Below are 15,416 nucleotides of genomic sequence, written 5' to 3'. Positions count from 1 at the left end.
GTTGAAGCACTATTGACCCGGACTTAGTCTGAGAAACGTAAAAAGATAAGTCCTATGATGTAGCGGTGGCGGGGCAGGCTTTAATTGAGCCTGCCCCATCAGCAACATAGACCCTTGAAGACCAGGGCACCATTTTTAAAAGCTACCCCAGCGCATAACAAATCACTTGGGAACTTTTCTTCTTGCCCCCTGCACCTTAGATGCAGTGTTCGGTTAGTGTCTGGGCATTACCTTCTTCCCCCCCAATTCCCCCTCCCCATCCCCCATGAGGTCTGCTTGCTATAGATGCACACTTTGAGTGACCAGTTGGAGGTCAGTTGAGTTTCACACCATTTTGCCCATGAATTAACTTCTTTATGTGGAAAGGGAGGGATGTATGATTCAGGCATAAAGGCCTGATGTTGAGGTGATAAATTATTCAAATGATCTTCCTGGCATTAACTGCTTCGTCATTGATGGAATGAAAGGACAATCACGTCATGCATTTACGTAGACACGAAACACGATTTGGCCTTCTCGTGAGATTTTCCATTCCGGTTGCTTAACCCGCCCAATCAGATGGTAGTAGAAAATCCTGGCCCAGTTATGTGCAAGAGAAAGGGGTTAGCTAATAACTTTGCAATAACGGTTTATTTTATTTTGTACTAAGTTTGAAATTAAGGCCTTGGATCTGAACATAACAGTAAAAATGGGCATGATGTGTTAGTTGGCTAGGGCAGATTGTGAATTAGATCAAAATATTAAGTGGAATAAGGATGTTCACAATTTGAGAGGATATGGAATTCAGCAAAGGATGCTAAAGATATTGACAAAACGGGTGTTTCATGGTCATCTGTGGATTCTTAATTCCAGGTATTTTTTATTGAATTTAAATTTCACCATGTTGTAGTGAGATTCAAACTGGGGCCCCCAAAACATTAGACTATTTGGATTAATAGTCTGCAATAATACCACTGGGCCAATGCCTTAAGGGGGTTAGCAAAGTGGATGCTCAGAAGATGTTCGTGATGGCCTTTCCATGGCCTGAGTGAGGCTTGAACCTGGAACCAGTACTGCACCACAAGACACCTCCATTCAGCTGTATAGGTAGGAAAATGCAGCTAACTTGTACTGGATGCAATATGACACTGAGCCTGATGGAATGGTTTTGGACTTTAGGAACATACAAGAATTGTTCTGCGTTTGGTTGTATCGGGAAGCTTTGGAAGTTTTCGGAAGCTTTGGAAGAACTGAGATGGGTTGATGGTGTTTCATAACATGGGAAGTGATACTTTTATTTGACGTCATTGTGGAAGAGGACGCCTTTATGAAGTGAGGGTGAAATGTGAGATATAGTTCACTAGTGGATTCCCAGTGCCTGAGGGAAGTTCCCGGGCCTGACTACAAGGGAGAGAGCATCCTGCATTTGGCAGCTTTGCTTTGTAACTTCATAATGGATTGCTGGGAATCTCTAGCAATTACAAATTGGACAGTTTCAATGAAAGCAATTTACTTTGTCATTCCAGTTTTACACCCAGAAAACAAGTTCAAAATTTATCCCCACGTTTCTTGCTCGGAAGCAAGAAAACGGAGAAATCCCTTTTATCTTTATATGTATCTGAATTTTATGGGGATGAACTAAAGATGCTATGGAAAAGAGGTAATAAAGATGAGTCATTGCTAATGAAAATGAGTTTTACCTTCGTTTGTGTGTAAAAGTATAATGATCAAATAAAAGGGATGTTTAGTTCCTTTAAGTATGATGCAAAACACTGCTATTTATAAGCATTCCAGGGTCATTGGTGCTTCACTCTCGACACTCTTTATGAAAATTATATGTTAATAATATGGAAATCTGTAAACAGTGACGTTCGTTGAACTTCAGTCACTGTCAATTTGATTGATACCTAGGATAAGAGGTTGACCTATAAGGAGAGGTGGAGTAGAATGGGCTATATTCTCTGGAGTTTCAAATAATAAAAAGTGATCTTTCAAAAATAAGGATGGAATTTTCTATAAACTAAGTGTGGCAGGGGGTGGAAAAGTTGGTGTTGTTCCTGCTGGGTGGATTTTCATGCCTGATTTTCCGCTTTCCAGCTCATTATTTTTGCATTGGTGAGAAGCTTGCCAAAGCTTGTGACAGGGTGGATAAATGAATGCAGGCAATGATTCATTCACCCCAGTGTTGCCTCAGGATCAAACGTCCTGGTAATACATTTAAACAGCGGCTGTACACACATTTACTCATTGCAGACCAGGTGTGGTGGTGAACAGGTAAACCATGGCACTAAAGAGATCCCTCTGCATCACAGTTCAGCAAGATCACCCTGGAGATTTTCCTCCAGGTCATCAGGAAAGACGAGAGGTTAATTTTCCTCGGGATGGGAGCAGGTGGCCCACCCATCTGATCACAGTGGCCAGGGAGGTAATTACTGGGGAGTCTAATGCCCATGGCATTCAAAAAAGGACTGCCCTACAGTGCAAGAAACAAATAAATTGTCAGATGCACTTCACCAGGGTAAGTGAATCTTTTCCTCACTCAAAACTCTCATTCTCATAAACACGTCAGGCAATTTAAGGGTTAGAGTCCACAGGGATGTCATACACTATGAACAGATGGGACTTCAACTCTGAATGCCTGCCAGCCACTTTAAGATCCCCATCTCTGATAGGCTCCTGCACAAATGGCTTCTTACTCACTTGCTGGGGAAAGATCAGCAGACACAGCAGGCAGACTTGCTTTTGAGCTGCTCTTGCATCTATCGTGTTCACAGTCAATCTATCTGTCTTTATTCATAGTTGGCAGTAGAGAGTGAAGGCTGGAGAGGGTACCCCAAAGCCAAGTATACTCCTATGAGGAGGAGGCTGCTCAGGTTGTTGGTGAGGACAGAGATCATTTCTGTGCTGAAGTCTGTAGTTTGTGGATGTATGAGTAATTAATGTGACTAGTGTTGGAATCTTTTCTCCCAAGTATACTTTGCATTGGCCTTTATTTTATGACTGAGGTTATGGTAAATGTATTAATTAACATGGAGCACCATAATCTTTCACTGTCTGTACTATAAAGGATGAATGTTATTCCTTTATTAGTTCCCATTCCCATGCATCATGCTGAGTGATGATAGTTATTTTCACTTGGTGGCATTTGATATCTCCGTTAAACAAGAATAAGCATGTGATGCCCGAAGTATGTAGTAATCCTGATGAAGCCAGCTACTTACGTTGCTCCTAAAGAGCTGCCTAACATTACTACACATAATCCCTCTGTGATGCCACAGAACACAGTAAAAAGTCTGACAACACCAGGTTTTAGTCCAACCTATTTATTTGATAATATACTCACTAGCTTTCGGGGTTACCCCCTTCGTCAGGTGAATGGAGAGTTCTGGCCTCAGACAGAGCATATAAAGCACAGACAGTTTAGAGATTACTGATTAAAATGCGAATCCTTACACCTAACCTGCTGTTCAAGACCTGAAGTGGCTGATAATGTGAGTGGAAGGAGCACTGATCACAGTTTAAAGAGATGTGTATTGTCTCCAGACAGTACAGTAAGTGAGGTTTTGCAAACCCAGGCAAGTCATGGGGGTTACAGATAGTGCGACATGACGGTCTCAACAGGGATCTTGGGTTCATGTCGCACTATCTGTAACCCCCATGACTTGCCTGGGTTTGCAAAACCTCACTTACTGTACTGTCTGGAGACAATACACATCTCTTTAAACTGTGATCAGTGCTCCTTCCACTCACATTATCAGCCACTTCAGGTCTTGAACAGCAGGTTAGGTGTAAGGATTCGCATTTTAATCAGTAATCTCTAAACTGTCTGTGCTTTATATGCTCTGTCTGAGGCCAGAACTCTCCATTCACCTGACGAAGGGGGTAACCCCGAAAGCTAGTGAGTATATTATCAAATAAATAGGTTGGACTAAAACCTGGTGTTGTCAGACTTTTTACTATGCCACAGAACGCCAGTTGACATGGAATTCATAGTCTGACTGTGCATTTAATGAATTTGTGTTCATTTGAAGGATTAGCTTTTCATGTGGACAATGTTAAGGACTATAATAATATGAAAACGATGTTTGTCACATATAACTTAGTGGCTTGTAAATTTGTAGTTCACAGATTAGAGGATTGAAGGCCACTGAATAACCCCTCCCTCCAGACAGTCTCTGACTCCTCCTTGACAGTGCTATAATTTTTGCACCAGAACAGTGTTTCACTACTGCACTCTGTTGCTTAAACCATTCCCCTCAGTCCTGCCTCCGTTTTTCCCCTTCTCTTCTGTCTTCTACATCCCCTTCTAGCCCTGCCTCCCTCTTCTCCCTTTAACATTGCCTGCTGTGTCCATACTTGGCACAGCTTCTGATACCAGCACGCAAAATATTGCAGCGATGCTCTTAAAGGAAAGAAGCATCTACGTAACTTAAAATTGTTGATGAACTGAAGCATACCAGATGCATGTTACTCATATATAGTCAGGAAACAGACTATTCTAATTATCGGCACTTAATTTGGAAGGGGGAGCCTAGTTCAGTGTGTTTACCTTTTGATAAGCGTTCATGAGATGCAAATTAGTGGTGGTTGCTGACATAGATACCATCAAAGTTGGAAAACAAAATTCCAAACTAATTTCCCAGAAAATGGACCTCATCCATCACCAAATTTAACATCCCTATCCACTACGATTCCTACTGCTGGTGGGTGTGGAAGATTCCATCCAAAATTCTTAAAGCGATTGACAGGGTAGATGACAAGAAGCAGGAGGAATGTGTAGAACCTGGTGTAAAATTTCACAGTAAGGAGTTGGCTATTTTGGACAGATGAGGAACAATTTCTTCACTGAAGAAGGACCTGAATCTTTAGAATTTTCTATTCCATAGCGCTGTAATTGTTCAGTCGTTGAGCACATTCAGAATTGAGATTGGTGGATTTTTTAGCCTGTAGGAAATTTGAAGTATAGGACAGGAAAATAGTATTGTTATAGAAGAGCCATGATCATTGGCCTACTGTTGCTTCTATTTCTTATGTTCTAAGATGCTAAAATATTGGGCCATAATTTGCAGTCAGTAATAAAGCCTTTCATTGCACTTGCTCACAGATTTTAATTGAGTTTCTTGTGGCAATTAGAAATCTATTATAGTGTGGTATCCTGTACAACAAAACTGGGACATGTATGATGAGACATGCAATCAAATTGAGGAATCTTTACTGAGGTATACAGAGCCTGCTTGAACCAAGAAGTTTAAGTTACAGTATTTAATGCAATACTAAATCGGTTCAAGAAAAAAGATGAATTTGAAAGAGACAAAAGAAAGAGGTTTTAAAAATTAATAAAATATTTTTAAATCTCCAACTATAATTCATATCTGAAGGAATGAAACCTCATGTTTGTAAAAGTTAATTTTCAGTACCAGAGTGGTCATTTGGTAGTAGTCAAGACTCACAATTCCATTAAAAATCCATTTACACTAGAATGGAGAAGTCTTAACCTATTCTGGTGATTTTAGTGGTATCTATAACGGGTATTATTATCCATGTATTACAGTAGTGAATTTCTAAGTCAGATATCAGTACTGCGAAGCTGTTGAGGAGCAAGGCAACTTGATCAGCAATTTCCTGAATCCATGTTTGACTGTGCATGTGCAGATGTCAGAGTTTTCTCTCCTATTTACTCTTTAATAATAAAGAATGCTGATACCTTTGCTGTTATTTATACCGCAGAATCCTGACCAATATAAACGTGATGCACTTCAAACAAATTAGCATCTGTCATCAATCCACATATGGTTTGATTGATGATTTTATGTTTCTAACTTCCTGTTGATGTCTAATTTACAGTTATGGAACAACTACTTTCACCTTGCTGTTGCTTTTCTCACTCAAGAATCACTTCAGTTGGAGAACTTCTCCAGTGCAAAACGTGCCAAAATTATCAGCAAGTAAGTGAATGATTCCACTTTCATGATAAACAGATTCCTTAAAATGTTGCCTGGTCTTCTACTTGGAAAGAAATGTTTACTGCTTCTCTAATTTGAACAATTAGTATCACAATCTGTGTACGTATTTTTCTTCGTTGAGCGGTCATGATATTTTGCATTTAATAAATCTTGAAATTGCCATCTTATGTCAACAAACAAGAGAAACATTATTGGGAAATAGTCAAAGACAAAAATAAAGTTGTTTAGTTTATAAAGAAAAGAAATCTTCCCTTAGGGGATGCGTATCCCCTTTTAAAATACCACGGTTGGTTAGATTTTGCCACCCACCAACGTTCAGCTCTCAGGCCTAAAGTCTCAAGACTTCCGTGTGTGCCTATTTGAGCAGACTTCAAACATTGCGGAGTTCATCATGAGCCTTACTATAGATGAAGGTGCAGCTGAATTGCAGACATACATGGCCTGTATTTCGAAAAAAAAAATCACAATTGGACTTAATTGTTTTTTTTACTAGACCTGTTATTTCTCTTTAGTATCATTATATCAGGTTTCTGCTCATGGCAAGTCATCTTATAATGGTCAAACCTGAACCTCCAGAGCTGTAAAACTGAAATGGGAGGGACTTTTGCATATCTGTTATTGCAGTTTTTTCTCAGTGACAAAAGGGAATTCAAGGAAGCTGGTGTTCAGCCTTAATCTGCAATTATTCACGTCATAAGGTACGGAGGTGCCAGTGAACAGAGGACTGCAAAGTAAACCCTACAATTTGCTGACTGTGTTACGTGGGAATAGGGAAAATATTTTGAGCCACCCCACACACCTCTAGTTCTAAAGGATTTCTGACTGCTTGAAAGGCTTTTGACAACGTCTCACATGATAGACTACTGAGTAAAGTTAAAGCACATGAGATTGTGAGTTGCATCTTGAGATGGATAGAAAAGTCGTTAAGAGATAAGCGAAGAGTTGGAAAAATGGGTCTTTTTCCGACTGGCAGGCAGTGACTAGTGGGCTACCACAGGGATCTGTGCTAGAACCCCAACAGTTCACATCATATATTAAGAGGGAACTAAATGTATTATCTCCATATTTGCAGATGATACAAAGTTGGGTGAGCTATGAGGAGGATGCAGCAATGCTTCAGCGTGATTTGGACAGGCTGTGTCAGTGGATATGTGCATGGCAGTTGCAGTGTATTGTGGGTAAATGTGAGATTGTCCGCTTGCTGGTAGATTATTACTTGAATGGGTATAAATTGAGCGAGATGGTTACTCAGCAAGACCTTTGTGTCCTTGTGCATTAGTCACTGAAAGCAAGTGCACAGCTACAGCAGGCAGTAAAGAAGGCAAATAAATGGTATGTAGGTCTTCATAGCGAGACGATTTGAATATAGGAATTGGGATGTTGTATTGCAATAATAAAGGGCATTGGTGAGGCTGCATCTGGAGTATTGTATGCAGTTTTGGTGTCTTTATATGAGGAAGGATGTCCTTTCTATAGAGTTGAGATGTGAAAGAAAATAGGTAAATATTTGTCAGCTGGAATACTTTATAAAGTTATTTTTTGTGCTTTTCAAAATGGACAGTTGCTGGGCTGACAAGATGGATCCAACTGGTCACATGCTGTCTTTCAGAAGTTTGAGTTAACAAAGGCTAACATCTCAAATCTCTGGAGTGTAGCACCCTTTGCATAGTATTAACATTTCAACCCAGCCAGTTTAATGGGCCAGCAGATAGTTGATCTGCTTCAGCCATCTTTGAACAAAAATAAACCTTCACAGATCCTAATGTCCAATAAAGGTGCTAATTTAATGTTCTCAAGAAGAGGGCCTCATTTAGTGAACCCAAAACTAATGTCTCCAAGAATAAAAGGAATCCTGACTCCAATTAGAGGTCTCAAGATTTCAACCGTCTTTTACCCAACATTGAAGAGTAGTGATATCATGTATCACTTAAGCTGGATTATCATATTGTCCAGTGGAACTGAACTCGGGGAGTTATTGCTTTGCCCTTCAGCAAGAACAGAACTCCTGATGACAATCTATGTTGCCACTCTTTAAGCAGGTGACAGCAGAAAGAATTTTGGCCATCATCAAAACTGCCACCCTACTGGTACCAAGGAATTCAGCCTAATTCCTCTGCATGCCTTATTCTATCATGGAAGTCCTGTTCTGGATCATTCTACGATCAGTCAGCCTGACCTTAGAAGGAACTTTTCCTTAGGAGTTTTGATTCTACAACCCTAACTTGTATTTTGTTGTGGAGTGTGTATGTGTAAGCATAAATTAACCAACCGGAGGTAGTAGTAGAGGTGGGTCAAATGTTGTCTTTTAAAAAGCATTTGGATAGTTACATGGATAAGATGGGTATAGAGGGATATGGGCTAAATGCGGGCAATTGGGATTAGTTTAGAGGTTTAAAGAAAAAGGGCGGCATGGACAATTTGGGTCAAAGGGCCTGTTTCCATGCTATAAACTCCTCTGACTCTATGACTCTAACCGTTTTTATTGAATCTTACCTCAATTAAGACTTGGGGAAAATACAATGCCACTTATAAAGGAGGAAATCAGAATTTGTAGAAGCACCTTCCTGTTTACAGATGGGTAGAGAACTGGCAAATCAGGACAGTTTAAACCCCCACGTCTTGTCCGTGGCATTATAAAATTATATTTGATGTCACTGAAGTATTGTGGGATATTTTTGTAGATTAGCTAACTTCACTACAGCTAAACTCTAATTTTGCAACTCAAAGCTGTACCGTAAGTTGAGCAAAGCTACATAAAATATCATGTAATTGGTTTGCTGTTGGTTTGAACTTAGTCCCAAACTGTTCTGATTTTTTTTAGTTCAGTTCAGAACCAGGCAGGAACTGACTTTTAAAATAAAAGAGAAACTGTTGTTCAGTGAGATATTATGCTATTGTTTAGGACTAAAACTAATTATTTGTGTCTCAGTGTGTGTGCTATGAATGTGAAACAGTAAGTGCGGACTCTGTTTCAATAACTAGCTACATAGCCTTGCTATGAACTCCAGTAAGCACCACCTATCTCTGCAAGTAAATTTAACAACTTGTTGAGGGAGAGAAGAAACATTTTAGTTTTGGCATTTTTAATTTTATCATGTGTTCTTTTTCATTTTTCCTGAGGTGAGAACTTATGATAGGTGCAGCAGGTGGTCAGGAAGGCGAACAGGATGCTGGCCTTCATAGCGAGGGGGATTGAATATAAAAGTAGGGAGGTCTTGCTGTGGCTATATAGGGCATTGGTAAGGCTGCAGCTGGAGTACTGTGTGCAGTTTTGGGCGCCGTACTTACGCAAGGATATTTTGGCCTTGGAGGGAGTGCAGAGGAAGTTTACTAGGCTGATGCCGGAGTTGAGGGGGTTGAGCTATGAGGAGAGGCTGAATAAACTAGGCTTGTACTCGTTAGAGTTTAGAAGAATGAGGGGAGATCTCATTGAGACATATAAGATGATGAATGGGATGGATAGGATAGAGGTGGAGAGAATCTTCCCGCTCAGAAAGGACAGTAGGACTAGGGGGCACAGCCTCAAAATAAAGGGGGGGGGGCGGTTTAGAACGGAGTTGAGGGGGAACTTCTTCACTCAAAGGGTGGTGAATCTCTGGAATTCTCTGCCCGTTGAAGTGGTGGAGGTTACCTCGCTAAATGTTTTTAAGACGCAGGTTGATGGGTTTTTGATAAGAGAGGGGATTAAGGGTTATGGGGAGAGGACGGGAATGTGGAACTGAGCCACAACAGATCAGCCATGATCTTATTGAATGGCGGGGCAGGCTCAAGGGGCCAGATGGCCTACTCCTGCTCCTATTTCTTATGTTCTTATGATAGGGTACAACTCAAAGGCCATGTGTTACCCAAGATGCCAAATGCGGGCAATTGGAATTAGCTTAAAGCATGGACAGGTTGGACTGGAGGGCCTGTTTCTATGCTGTAAACCTCTATGACTCTAAGCTAGTTATGTGTGTAAGTTCAGACCATAAGCATTGATAACAATGTGTTTAACAATTGTGGGAACACTGTTTATAAGCTTTAATCGAAACAAACTTTATTTAATAAAGTTTAACTTTAGCAAATTAATTAACTTAACCTTTATCAATTAAACAATACTTAAACATGACAAGATACAATTCTTAACTGCTAATCCATCCCTATGAGTTCCAATTCAAGCAATATTCAACTTACAGACTTAAAACTCCTCTTCAAAATCAGTAACACACAGAGTTGAATTTTAAACATATCCCTTACAAGAAACATGATATCAATACATTTCTTAAAGGCACAATATCATCACGGTGATAATAAAGATAAATGCTCTAAAATTATCTTCACCTTTAGTCAAGCCGTGCCAGTACAACTCACTGGCACATTTACCTGATAAATTGCCCAGGTGTTTCCTATCCATATAAAAAGGACAAATCCGGCCCACTTAATTAACTAAATCAGAACTTAATTAAAAATAAAATACAATGGATGCTGGAAATCTGAGATAAAAACAGAAACTACTGAAAAAATTCAGCAGGTCTGGCAGCACCTGTTGAAAAAGAAACAAACGGGGCAATTCTCCCAAAAGTGCTGAATTGGTGGGAAAAAAGAGAAACTGTGTATCTTCTCTAAAGCTTAGCTCCTCCCGTTAGCGCATGAATCTGTCTCTATAAATTAACCTAACGAAAACACTACTCTGATTCCTAGGGAAACCTAGGTAAAGTTAAATACTTTGACTCTGTTTAGACAAACACACCATTAGTTAAAATTAGTTATTATCCTACATTCGCATGGATCCCCCCATGCCACCACTATAGTTAAGAAAGCCCACCAACACTCTAACTTCTCAGAAGACTAAGGAAATTTGGCATGTCAGCTACGACTCTCACCAGCTTTTACAGATGTACCATAGAAAGCATTCTTTCTGGTTGTATCACAGCTTGGTATGGCCCAAGATGGCAAGGAACTACAAAAGGTTGTAAATGTAGCCCAATCCATCATACAAACCAGCCTCCCATCCATTGACTCTGACTATACTTTCCACTGCCTCGGCAAAGCAGCCAGCATAATTAAGGACCCCATGTACCTCGGACATTCCCTCTTTCTCCTCCTTCCACCAGGAAAACGACACAAAAGTCTGAGGTCATGTACCAACTGACTCAAGAGCAGTTTGTTCCGTGCTGCTATCAGACTTTTGAATGGACTTAGCTTGCATTAAGTTGATCTTTCTCTGGACCCTAGCTATGACTGAAACACTACATTCTGAACTTCCATGTTTCCTTCTCTATGAACGGTATGTTTTGTCTGTATAACACTCAAGAAACAATATTTTTCACTGTATGTTAATACATGTGACAATAATGAATCAAATCAAAATCAAAAACTGTTCTAGTTCACAACTGCTTTTTCAGTGTAGCTTCAGACCTGAATCTCCCCACTCTGTGCACTGCAGAGGTCACAATCGGGAATCTCATTAAAAGCCCAGGGGGTGGGGCCTATTTGCGTCAAAGACTGACAACTCTGGAACCCTGCGCACGCGCAGTGGCCCTGATCTGCCAGTCTCCCTGTTTGCTGGCCAGCTGGATTGTTGGCCAGCCTAGGACCCCTGCAGTGCTGCCCCTCCAGTACACTACACCAACATTCCCCCCCCCCCCCTCCCCCCCCCCCGATCATGGCTCTCACACAGTTCCCGCTAGTTCCCCAAACATGGGGAGTTATTCTAAATCCACTGGAATGAAGTACCCCTGGCGAGTTGGGAGATTCTATGGGGAACGGCAAGTTCCCGATAATGACATACAAAACATATTGAAACTACAGTAAAAAAAAGATTCGAATGACTTACCTGTCTTCCCACCAGTTTCCAGCGTGGTCTGGACTGCGACTGTTCTCTGTCTCTGGGAGATGCGCATGCATTCCTGGCAATACCAAAAAACGACTGACGACGCGATTCTCCTGACTGGACCTGCCAGAAAAATTGCAAGTTGTGATGGGAGAATCAGGCCCAAAGTTAGCATTTTGAGTCCAGTATGATTCAAGTTAAATACTGAGGAAAGTCAGTCACTGAAAGTAAGTGCGCAGTACAGCAAGCAGTAAAGAAGGCAAATGGGATGTTGGCCTTCATAGCGAGAGGATTTGAATATTGAGATAGGGATGTTTTGCTGCAATTGTATAGGGCATTGGTGAGGCCACACCTGGAGTATTATGTCCAGTTTTGGTGTCATTATCTGATTCCTGGGATGGCAGGTCTGTCATATAAGGAGGGACAAACTCAGTTAGGATTATATTCGCTGGAGTTTAGAAGAGTGAGAGGGAATCTCATAGAAATTTATAAAATTTTAAAAGTGTTAGACAGAGTGGTTTCAGAATGATCCCAGTGATGGAGGAATCCAGAACTAAGGGTCATGGTTTGAGTATAAAGGGTAGAACTTTTAGAGTGAGGTGAAGATAAATTTCTTTCCCCAGAGGGTGGTGAATGTATGGAATTCGCTACCACAGAAAGTAGTTGAGGCAAAAACATTTTCTGATTTCAAGAAGAAATTAGGTATAGCCCTTGGGGCTGAAGGAGTCAAAGGATATTGGGGGGGGTGGGGGAAGAAGTGATCAGGACATTGAATTCGATGATCAGCCATGATCAAAATGAATGGCAGAGTAGGTTCGAAGGGCCGAAACGCCTGCTCCTGCTTCTACTTCTATGAGTCATATTGGACTCAAACTCGCCACAGAAGTTGCAAATCCTGCTGAGTTTTTCCAAAGCTTTTTGTTTTTATTCCACCCAATTACTAACCTATCAGTCTATCCTTGTTTTATACAAAGCAATGGAAGGAGTCCCCTAGCTTCAACCTGTCAAAGCTGAGTCTGCATACCTTTGAAAATTCAGTGAAACTTAGCTGCAAGGTTTGACCTCATTGGACTTTATTTAATTAACTTCTGACAGTGGCAAGGTACCTTCTCTTTACCATTTATGGTCCTCCCTCGATTGATAAATCAGTACTCTTCCACGTTGAACACCATTTGGAAGAAGCACTTATGGTAGCGAGAGCACAAAATGTTCTCTAGGTGGGCAATTTCAACATCTTGATAACACCACTAGTAATCAAGCTGGCCAAGTCACAAAGGACATAACTGCCAGACTGGGCAAAATCTGCTTGAACTTATTCTCACCAATCTATCTGTCACAGAAGCATCTGTTCATGACAACATTGTAAAAATAACCTTGAGTGAAATCCCATCTTCACAGCAAGGACACTCTCCGTTGTTTTTAATTTGATTTCATAGAACCATAGAATCCCTAGGGTATAGAAGAAGGCCATTCAACCCTTTGAGTCTGCACTGACAACAATCCCACCCATGCCGTATTCCCGTAACCCCATGTATTTATCCTCCTAATCCCCCTCACACTAAGGGGCAATTTTTAGCACGGCCAGTCAACATAATCTGCACATCTTTGGACTGATTTTGATTTGATTCATTATTGTCACATGTATTAGTACACAGTGAAAAGTATTGTTTCTTTTGTGCTATATAGAGAAAGCTTACCAGAGATAGACAAGGAAAGGAGAGGGTGCAGAATGTAATGTTACAGTCATAGCTATGGTGCAGAGAAAGATCATCCCTCCTCCCCAGCCCTGGTTTCCACCCACAGTCGGAAAAACATGCTGGTTTAGGTGCATTGGCCATGCTAAATTCTCCCTCACCGTACCCAAACAGTGCTGGAGTGTGGCAACTAGGAGATTTTCACAGTAACTTCATTGCAGTTTAATGTAAACCTACTTGTGACACTAATTTATAAACTTTGATTTCTAATAAGGAAGAGTCTAATCACATCCCTTTGACATTCAATGGGCATTACTATCATTAAATCCCAATTAACATCACTGGGGTTATCATTGACCGGAAACATAATTGGACCAGCCAGATACTGCGGCTGTAAGAAGAGATCAGAAGCAGAGTATTCTGCAGCAAAGGAATCCCCCTTAAGTCCCTAAAGCTTTTCCAACATCTGCAAGGCACTGGTCAATAGTGTGATTGAATATTGTCCACTTGACTGCTCCAATAATACAAAAAATGTCCATCCTAGACAAATAAGGTCACTTGATCAGAACTCCATCTCCCACGTAAACCTTCATTGGTGCAATGTGTTTGCATTGTGTACCATTTTCAAAATGTACTGTAGTAACTTGACCTGGTTCATTGACAGCACCTATCAAAATACTCATGATCTCTACCGCTTAGAAGATGGGCAATAGGCACAGGAAACCCTGCAGCCTGCAATTTCTCCAAGTGACATACCATACTGGCTTGGAGCTGTTCATTGCTGGAACAAAATCCTAGAGCTCCCTGCCAAACAGTAATCCACATGTACCTACAGCACAGGTACTCCAGCAGTTCAAGAAGATGCTCAGTATCACCTTCTTAAATTGAGGATAGCCAATACCCATATCTTGCAAATGAAAAAATAAGAAACATCTTCACTCAAATGACAATGTCTACAATTGCAATAGTTGGACCAAAAAGTAAAAACTTACAATTGCAATAGCCAGCATTATCAAAGTCTGATGTATCGATTAAATAATATATCTTAAATACATTAGCAACTGTCTCCAAACAACTTTCCATTGAAGCCCCAATTTTCAGCCCCTTCTTATGCCTCTTGCTTAATTTCTTTCCAGATCTACTCTCAAAATCCTTTCCCCTATCACTTTCCAATGTAATGTGTTCTTTCCCTCCTGTAATTCTCCTCGTAGTCCCATTCTACATTGTATGAACTAGAAACCAAATCTCAGGCCTCCTGTTGCTCAGGGCTTTATACCACAATAGTGTGTGTAGTGCCTTTAACTACTAGGCTTTGGGAAAGTTAAAGGATATTTTTTGTGTCAGACGCTTTAAACTTTCTTATATCCATCATTGCAAAATTATGTTAAAGTTAGTTTAAACGTTTTGCAAAATAACAACAAACACTCCTCACTTTTATCTACTTCACTTACTGGAAGGAACATAGAGTACCCAAAACATCATTGACATACTGAAAAATTGGCAGGATTGAAATTGCACATTAATGTCATTATGTTTAACTTCTGGAAACAGATTAGCTTTTATTGAAAATATCTTTCCTACATTAACTTCATTTCTAAACAAAAGTAGCAAAAAACTGAGAATTTTAATCTCTGTACAGCACCTGTAGCCAAAAAGTTGAGAAGACAAATTTTGAGGATCAAATTAGGGTTATTTAAAAGATAAAATTATTTTTTGTAATGAGGATCAGTTACAAATTACAGCAAGTTATCCTTAGTGGTGCAGTACTTTCATAGACATTAAAGATGGCAGCTGAGAAGGGTTAATGCCTTGTGGATTTGTACTATAACTGAATCCATTATTAATCTATCAGAAGTTGTCAGACAAGGAAAACAGATATTCTTCCGAGCTTAATGAGACATCATCTGTGTGCCAAAATGAATGAAGAGTACAGTGGTTCATTGCAGAACAAAAATAGCATAAGAAGAC

General features: G+C 40.3%; 1 protein-coding gene across 2 annotated transcripts in view; it reads left to right on the top strand.

The window, feature by feature from the left end:
• dock1 (dedicator of cytokinesis 1) overlaps positions 1 to 15,416 on the top strand; it is a 589,776-nt gene that overhangs the window by 430,454 nt on the left and 143,906 nt on the right. For both annotated transcript variants that reach the window (XM_080205635.1, XM_080205634.1), the window contains exon 31: positions 5,824 to 5,924. In XM_080205635.1, the coding sequence (XP_080061761.1) occupies positions 5,824 to 5,924 (101 nt within the window). The remainder of the gene's footprint in view (positions 1 to 5,823; positions 5,925 to 15,416) is intronic.

The sequence above is a fragment of the Carcharhinus amblyrhynchos genome, chromosome 17 (assembly GCF_965287045.1).
Source record: "Carcharhinus amblyrhynchos chromosome 17, sCarAmb.v2.hapA, whole genome shotgun sequence".
NCBI lineage: Eukaryota > Metazoa > Chordata > Chondrichthyes > Carcharhiniformes > Carcharhinidae > Carcharhinus > Carcharhinus amblyrhynchos.
The sequence above is the reverse complement of the archived record's forward strand: the minus strand, read 5'-3'. Positions and strand labels throughout refer to the sequence as shown.